This window comes from Salmo trutta, chromosome 12, assembly GCF_901001165.1.
Source record: "Salmo trutta chromosome 12, fSalTru1.1, whole genome shotgun sequence".
Taxonomy (NCBI): Eukaryota; Metazoa; Chordata; class Actinopteri; order Salmoniformes; family Salmonidae; genus Salmo; species Salmo trutta.
This window is the reverse complement of record NC_042968.1, coordinates 26,358,894-26,366,294: the sequence shown is the minus strand read 5'-3', so window position 1 is coordinate 26,366,294 and position 7,401 is coordinate 26,358,894. Positions and strand designations below refer to the sequence as shown.

Below are 7,401 nucleotides of genomic sequence, written 5' to 3'. Positions count from 1 at the left end.
ACCATCAAGCGCTATGATGAGACTGACTCTCATGAGGACCGCCACAGGAAAGGAAGACCCAGAGTTACCTCTGCTGCAGAGGATAAGTTCATTAGAGTTACCAGCTTCAGAAATTGCAGGCCAAATAAATGCTTCACAGAGTTCAAGTAACAGACACATCTCAACATCTGCTGTTCAGGGGAGACTGCGTGAATCAGGCCTTCATGGTGTAATTGCTGCAAAGAAACCACTACTAAAGGACACCAATAGAAGAGACTTGCTTCGGCCAAGAAACACGAGCAATGGACATTAGACCGGTGGAAATCTGTGCTTTGATCTGATGAGTCATTGTGAAAATGCGGAGTAGGTGAACGGATGATCTCCGCATGTGTGATTCCCACCGTGAAGCATGGAGGAGGAGGTGTGATGGTGCTTTGCTGGTGACACTGTCTGTGATTTATTTAGAATTCAAGGCTATCCCATCTGGTTTGCGCTTAATGTAACAATTTTTTTTACAACAGGACAATTACCCAACACACCTCCAGGCTGTGTAAGGGCTATTTGACCAAGAAGGAGAGTGATGGAGTGCAGCATCAGATGACCTGGCCTCCACAATCAACCCAATTGAGATTGGGATGAGTTGGACCGCAGAGTGAAGGAAAAGCAACCAACAAGTGCGGGAACTCCTTCAGGACTGTTGGAAAAGCATTCCAGGTGAAGCTGGTTGAGAGAATGCCAAGAGTGTGCAAAGCTGTCATCAAGGCAAAGGGTGGCTACTTTGAAGAATCTAAAATCTAAAATATTTTGATTTGTTTAACCTTTTTTTGGTCACTACATGATTCCTTGTGTTATTTCATAGTTATGATATCTTCCCTATTATTCTACAGTGTAGAAAATAGTAAAAATGAAAAACCCTTGAATGAGTAGGTGTGTCCAAACTTTTGACTGGTTCTGTATATACACAGTACATACACACAGTGATGCAAAATATATGATACACTACAACAACACATTAACATTTTGGAGCTTAATTTGTTAGAGGGTTGCAGTGTAAAACTGGTGAGCTGTCACTTAAAAACACTTTACAACTTAAGTTGTCTTAGCACCATAACTTGGGGCTCTATTCAATCCGTATCGCAGACGTTCAGCGTGTTTGAAATTTAAAGGCAATGTTCCGTATTAGCGGAGACTGCATCACGGTAAACACCGCATATGTTGGCTCAATCAGAAATGACCTTAACATTTATATTGCGCCATCTGTAACGCTTCACCGGTACAGATTAAATAGAGCCATAGATCTGGACTGATTGAGCAATTACTGTTTGACACGTCCTCCTGTGAAATAGTGAAATCTTTGGTCAACTAAACTGCTATGTAGGAGAGTATTGAATAGAGCCCTCATGATACGTAATTGGGGATGATTTAAGAGCAAGCTTGGGCAACTTAATACTACATGTAGCTAATTAGATCATAAATATTGTGGATTTTAGAGCGTAAAGAAGCTTATTAAAATGTGTACAGTCTATACATTATGCAAAACAAACAATCTTGCTTTCCTTTCATACTGTATCTTCCTCTCCTTTAATGTAATCCAAGAGAGCCATGGTAGTCAAGAGTCTCATCACAGATGCGGTAGCAGTCCTTAGTTATAAGAAAGATAACTCCCTCACACAATATTACCTCTGCACCTTGTTTATTTTGTCAACGTTTCGGCCAAAGACCTTTTTCAAGACCTTAATCCATTCAGGTGAATGGCAGCGGCAAACTGCTTCCCACGAAACACAAAAACCCAGACGGGAACTTTTATTGGAGGGGATTCTGGTTACAGTCCATAAAGTGGTTCCAGATTCTTCGGTTTGGTGTTCTGTCTATCATCTCGCCTCACCAGAGCTCCTCCACTCATAGCCCTGTTAAACGTGTCCTTCACAACCATCCTCCACGAACCATTCAGTTTCCCGTATCTCCTCACAAGCCAAAAACAAGTTGGGCTTTCACTTCCTTTCTTTGCAGTCTTTCAGTTTTTCAGTCTGTATTTTCAGCACTCATATTATAGTGTCCAGTCAGTGTCCACCCAGAGACAGGTTCTAGGCTGTCCTCTCCACTGTGGGTCAGTGTGTTTGGCCCAGGGACTGAGGGCCTGCTCTGGGCACTGTGTCAGGCCCCCTAGAGGTCTGAGGCCTGGGGAGAGGGGGCTAGCTGAGTGCCCTGTGTTGTGACTGTCTGTGGGCCACTCGTGTGCAGGAGGCACAGCAGGTTGTCTTGTAGTAGTCGTACACACAGAGACGTGCCTGGACCACCACATTGCAGTTGAAATACTTGTCTCGACAGTTCTCGTCTGAAAATCAATCATATTGAAAGTCAGTGATGATAAGTTTTAGAAATCTTTAAGTATTTTCACAAGTTTGCTGTATGGAATAATATCTTCATAAATGTTGAACCATTTTAGACTAAATTCCCCTCTAACCCTCATTAAAACTGTCTGACAGTAGTTAGGACCAGACCAGCCATCATTAAACAATCCAACTGTATGACATTCCAGAGTTGGTGCCTTGGCCACAGATCCATGTTTACTATTCAGTAGTAACTGACCTATGTGTGGGATGCAGGGCTCTGGGTTGCACTCCTCTCTCCCCACTGGTTTCAGCTCCTCCTTACAGCCCTCACTGGAAAGCATGTCATCAGACAGACAGCGCACCTCCCTCACACGGAAGCCCCCCTCACACATCTTAGAACACTGCAGGGACAGAGAATACAGTGCAAACCTCATTCTCCCTTTCAAGAGAGTATTTCACAAGTATTTCACAACTCCACATAAAAGCGTGTGTCTGTTTTCTCATGTGTGAGTGCGCGCATGTGTGGGCATGTGCGTGTACAGTTACTCACAGCGCTCCAGTCTGTGTGGTACCACATGGCCCCGCAGGGCTTGAGGTGGCAGCTCTGCTGATTAAGAGGCTTGTCTAGAGAAGAACATTCGTAGGGCGGCATTACATTGAACCCCTCGTCAGACTTCATCAGACACACCACTGCCCTCTGCTGGCTGCCCGAGCCACACTCCGTTGAGCACTGGGGGAAGGAGAAAAGACCATAGGTAATACTACACATGGGCATGACATGAGACATCGGAACTGTTTCAACATGTTGTTTTTTTATTAAGAAAAAGAAAGACATCATTGGCTCAGTTGATTGGCCGACCTAAGTTATAGAAGGTACACCTTACTTAGAGGGCCGGCTTCCCGGACAGAGATTAAGCCTAGTCTTGAACTAAAAAGCTATTTAAAATGGAAATAATGGACAATGGCTTTGTAACATCTGAGTGTTCCTCTTTACAACACTAACATGAGACATCAGCAAAAATGTAAGTAATGGATAAGAGACATCTGTAAAATCAGCAGCAAATCCTCATCCTAATCTTTCCCCAGATGTGTCCCTACAAGCCCAGTTTGACCCGGCGTTGTCCTGTCTTACCTGACTCCAGGGGGCTGTAAACCACTCGATGCGACTCTCACAGGGGCCGTGATTACAGACCTGAGAGTCAGTGGGGCGCTCATGGCCACACCCCTCCAGAGGCAAGCTGCTGATGTGATTGGTCAGGCACAGTACGCCGCGGGTCCGGATGCCCATCCCACACTCAGCAGAACACTGCAGAGAGCAAAGACATGGTAAGTGACAATACAAACTGTTGACCTATGCCGTGATTCAATCCGATCAGCGGCAGATCCGTGTATAGTGCACTTGACATTCAAAGGTCATTTCCAATTGAGCCGACATATGCAGCGTTTACTGTGAATGTGGAACATTGCCTTTAAAAGGTGCAAAGCTGACAAAATGCCAACTGATTGAATCCCGGTCCTAGTATCACCCCCATTTTTAACAGTAGTATCAAGTCAATTTGTATTCAATTATAATCTTGCATCTACAATACTGTAGTGGATGCAATCCAATCAATGTCAACAATTACTACAGTATTAGGTTAGAAAAGTGTTAGACAGTGATCTTGAGAGCCCATGTCCTCAGTCCTACACATACATGCCTTATTCCCCCACTCAGTGAAGAACCAACTTTTAGCACAGGGCCCCATGTCACAGTTCTCATTGTCACTGGGTCGCAGCTTCATGTTGCACTCCTCGTCCGACACAAAGTCTCCCACGTTGCTGACACAGTGCACCTCCCTGGTCCTCTGGCCCACGCCACAGGGAACAGAGCACTGGGGAAACACAGGAGGGACAGTAAAATACTATAGGGGTAGTTTTCAGTTCATCTCACACTGTAAACATGGGTCAGTTCTCTCTGATGAATGTAACCTGTTGTCTGTGAAAACAACTGGGAAAATGCTCCATAGAATACTTGCTTGGGTTTCATTTATGATAAGGAATGCTAGCAACTTTAGAGGAATGCTAACATTTATCTAATTGGGGTTCATGTACTGTCTGATACTCCATACTGTATTAGAAGAATGTATGTTAAATCTTGTCTGTGTACTTAGAACTTTTGATTGAGCCTGCCTCAGATGGGTGGGGTAGGTTTACACTTTTAAGACTATTCTAATAGTTCCATGCAAGCGCAAACAAGTGCAGCTAAAGTATTTCAAACAAATACTATTTGAAGCATATTGATTGACAGCTGTCACTCACTGCGCTCCACTCGGTTCGTATCTGCCACTCGCTGCAGATTTTCAGCTGGCAGGTGCTGGTGGTCTCGGGCTGCTCCAGGTGGCGGCAGCGGCTGGTGTGGACGTTGAGGGTCCGGTTGGCATACACCTGCCTGCACAAGACTTGCCGGTGCTGCATACCCAGGCCACATGTCTTACTGCACTCCGACCACTCACCAATGTCCCAGCTGCACAGTAGGACACACAAGGCCCCATGTTCAGAGGGACACAATAGCTATGTGGTACCAACATAGCTAATAAAACATGTGGTCAATTGTCCAATTAGATTCTAATTATGATCTAATTATTAGACTATAAAGAGGATGGGTCAGGAACCTTTCATGAAGAATATAGAAATCTGGGTCCTATGACTTCTGCTAAAGCTCTGTGTATGTATTGAACCAGTGTGTGTAGTGTCTAAGAGCCCTGTATGTAATGTACGTGTGGTTGAGACAGAGGGGTCTCTCACAAGGCAGGGCAGGACTGAAGGTTGCAGGGCTCCTCCTGTGAACTGGGCCTGGTGCTGCTGTCACACTGGTTCTCTGGTACATGCTCATGGCTCAGTCTGTGGACACAGCGGAAGATGGTGTACCTGCTACCTGAAAACCAATACACAGGAGAGCATTAGATGTTCATGCTTCAATACTGCATCGTCACTACTCACTGTGGGAATCTGTTAAACCTAGTTGATTAACTAGTATCAATCAGAGCATCAGAGGTTGAGACCTTTCGGGGCTTCAGTTCAGACAAAGATACATGCCATGTCTTACCTCTGCCACAGGAGGCGCTACATTCTGTTGCCCCAGACAGTTTCCAGTTGTATTCTCTCTGACGTCTGGGTGGCTGGACTGCTGGCACCTGGTTGTTGGGTACCTGGGGAGGGTACTTGCCCCCTCCTGCTGGATCGTACCCATCCTGGTTGGGGTTGCCCCGGTGATCATTCCCACTTTGCCCATGCAGAGTGTTCCCTGGGAGATCGAACATGGTATTTCAGCCAACAAAACCAGGGGAAAACTCAGTCATTGAGATGCTTGTGACCCCCTCCCTTTGTGGACTAATAGTTCATTTAGGCCATACAGTCCCAGTCAGATGCATCAGTAACTATGGGGAGCCTCACCTCCAGGTCTGTGGTCGGGGTGCTGTGGAGGGTTGTCAGAGGGAAGGATGAATTCATAGCTCACTCCTGGGTTGGGCTGCTGGTAGATCACCTGAGGACAAAGCAAAAATTCTTCAGTGAACAAGTTAATTACAACGTAATGTGCCAGTGTAAACTGCCAGAGAAATATGTGCCATTATGAGCTACACAAGTTGACTGATTACATACATAAACATCCAGGATCTCATTGGTTGGCCCCTCAGCCAGGAAGGACTCCCCGGCAGTGCTGGTGACCTCATTGGGTCGTCGGTAGGTGAACATGGTGCCCACCCCCTCATACTTCCCCGGCCGGTCAATGGCCCAGTTCCCATTGATGATGGAGCGACCTGAGCGGCTTTTCAGAGCTGCAGACAGACCATGAGTTGATGGTTGACCGTTAATAAAACTCCACCCAAAAACTATCTTTTGGTATTTGTTTCATTAGTCCATTGTTGACATGGTCACAAAATGTTTTGCTTGCCAGCACTCAAGTTTTCAAGATATGTAACTTTTCTGTAATGTTTTTCAGATGGCCTGTTGCCCTAACCATGGAATTCTCCAATGTGGCTGTAGAGTTGGGATATTCAGCTACACAATTAACATAAAGCTTTGCCAGCTCTTTACTAACAGGTTTGCTCATTTACAAAAGACACTGCTTTTTTCCCTGAGGATTTCTGTATTTTGAAAGAGTGAGCTATTTTTCTTTAAATGCTGAACATTAGACAAGTAACATTAAGACTACTGAATATAAGAGTGTTTGGACAATTTAATGCACATATTAGGCATGCAGAAATAAACTAGAACAGAAGTCTGTTGAGGAGAGTGGGGCAAACATCAGGGGATAATGGTAACGATAAGTAGGTCCATGGAAGAATCCTGTTTATCCCCAGGATGTTGCATCACAGCATGCTTTTACCCACTGATATATGAACTCTTCCAACAACAACGCCAAACGACGCAGGAACAGCAGTCACAGAAAGGAGCCATTGTTCACGCATACTCTACATTTCCTGCTTAGGTGCTACTCACTGAGTAAGTATTGTGTAGGGGTTGAGTGGGGACTCATATTAAAAAAGCAAGGCATAACTACTACCCCCAGTTAGTAGTTTTGACTTAGAAAGGTAGTTTCAAAGTAGGTTTCATCGCTGGGCTCAGTCAGTAGTGGTGGTTTTCTAGGCAGCAGTGAAATTCCTCACCTTAATTAAAAAGGATGGGAAGGCTGGAGGAAAAGGTCCTCTAATGAAAGCTTGTTTATATACTTTCCCCTGAGGGGAGTGGCCAGGCCAGGGGAAGTGGGGGCCACTCTCTCACTCTCACACTAAAACACTGACATTCCAGAAGTCATTCTTGACAATAGACCCACTTCGGTGTCACACTGTTATGCTCCTATAAAGACAAGATCTTATTAATTAAATAAAAGATTGTAACCAGAAGTGCACTGTGTGGTTACTGACAACATAGAAATGCTCACATCCAAAATTCCGGAAAAATCCCTCCTGCTCTGTATTTGAGCTGCCTTTTAATTAAATGAATCAAATCAATTTAACAAGCAGCTGTTCCGTGCTGCCTGATACCAGGCTCACAGCACGGATGTAGCAAGACATGACCTAAATTATATTGAAAAAAATAGCTACTACTG

The 7,401-nt window shown here is 44.9% G+C and overlaps 1 protein-coding gene and 1 long non-coding RNA gene across 3 annotated transcripts in view; one reads left to right on the top strand and one right to left on the bottom strand.

Annotated features, from left to right (window-relative positions):
• Positions 1-1,564: 1,564 nt before the first annotated feature.
• LOC115203270 (thrombospondin type-1 domain-containing protein 4) overlaps positions 1,565-7,401 on the bottom strand; it is a 40,017-nt gene continuing 34,180 nt past the window's right edge. The window contains exons 3-12 of one of the 2 annotated variants that reach the window (XM_029767816.1): positions 5,952-6,127; positions 5,745-5,835; positions 5,398-5,595; positions 5,097-5,226; positions 4,611-4,815; positions 4,010-4,183; positions 3,445-3,618; positions 2,863-3,042; positions 2,569-2,713; positions 1,565-2,314 (exon numbers count right to left, since the gene is read on the bottom strand). In XM_029767816.1, the coding sequence (XP_029623676.1) occupies positions 2,172-2,314; positions 2,569-2,713; positions 2,863-3,042; positions 3,445-3,618; positions 4,010-4,183; positions 4,611-4,815; positions 5,097-5,226; positions 5,398-5,595; positions 5,745-5,835; positions 5,952-6,127 (1,616 nt within the window). In that variant the 3' untranslated portion in view covers positions 1,565-2,171. Of the gene's footprint in view, positions 2,315-2,568; positions 2,714-2,862; positions 3,043-3,280; positions 3,619-4,009; positions 4,184-4,610; positions 4,816-5,096; positions 5,227-5,397; positions 5,596-5,744; positions 5,836-5,951; positions 6,128-7,401 lie in introns of those variants that run through there. The other variant, XM_029767817.1, reaches the window with a different exon arrangement.
• On the top strand, positions 3,553-7,195 carry LOC115203272 (uncharacterized). The gene is made up of 2 exons (XR_003880137.1): positions 3,553-3,638; positions 6,292-7,195. It is a non-coding gene; the product is annotated as an uncharacterized LOC115203272 (long non-coding RNA).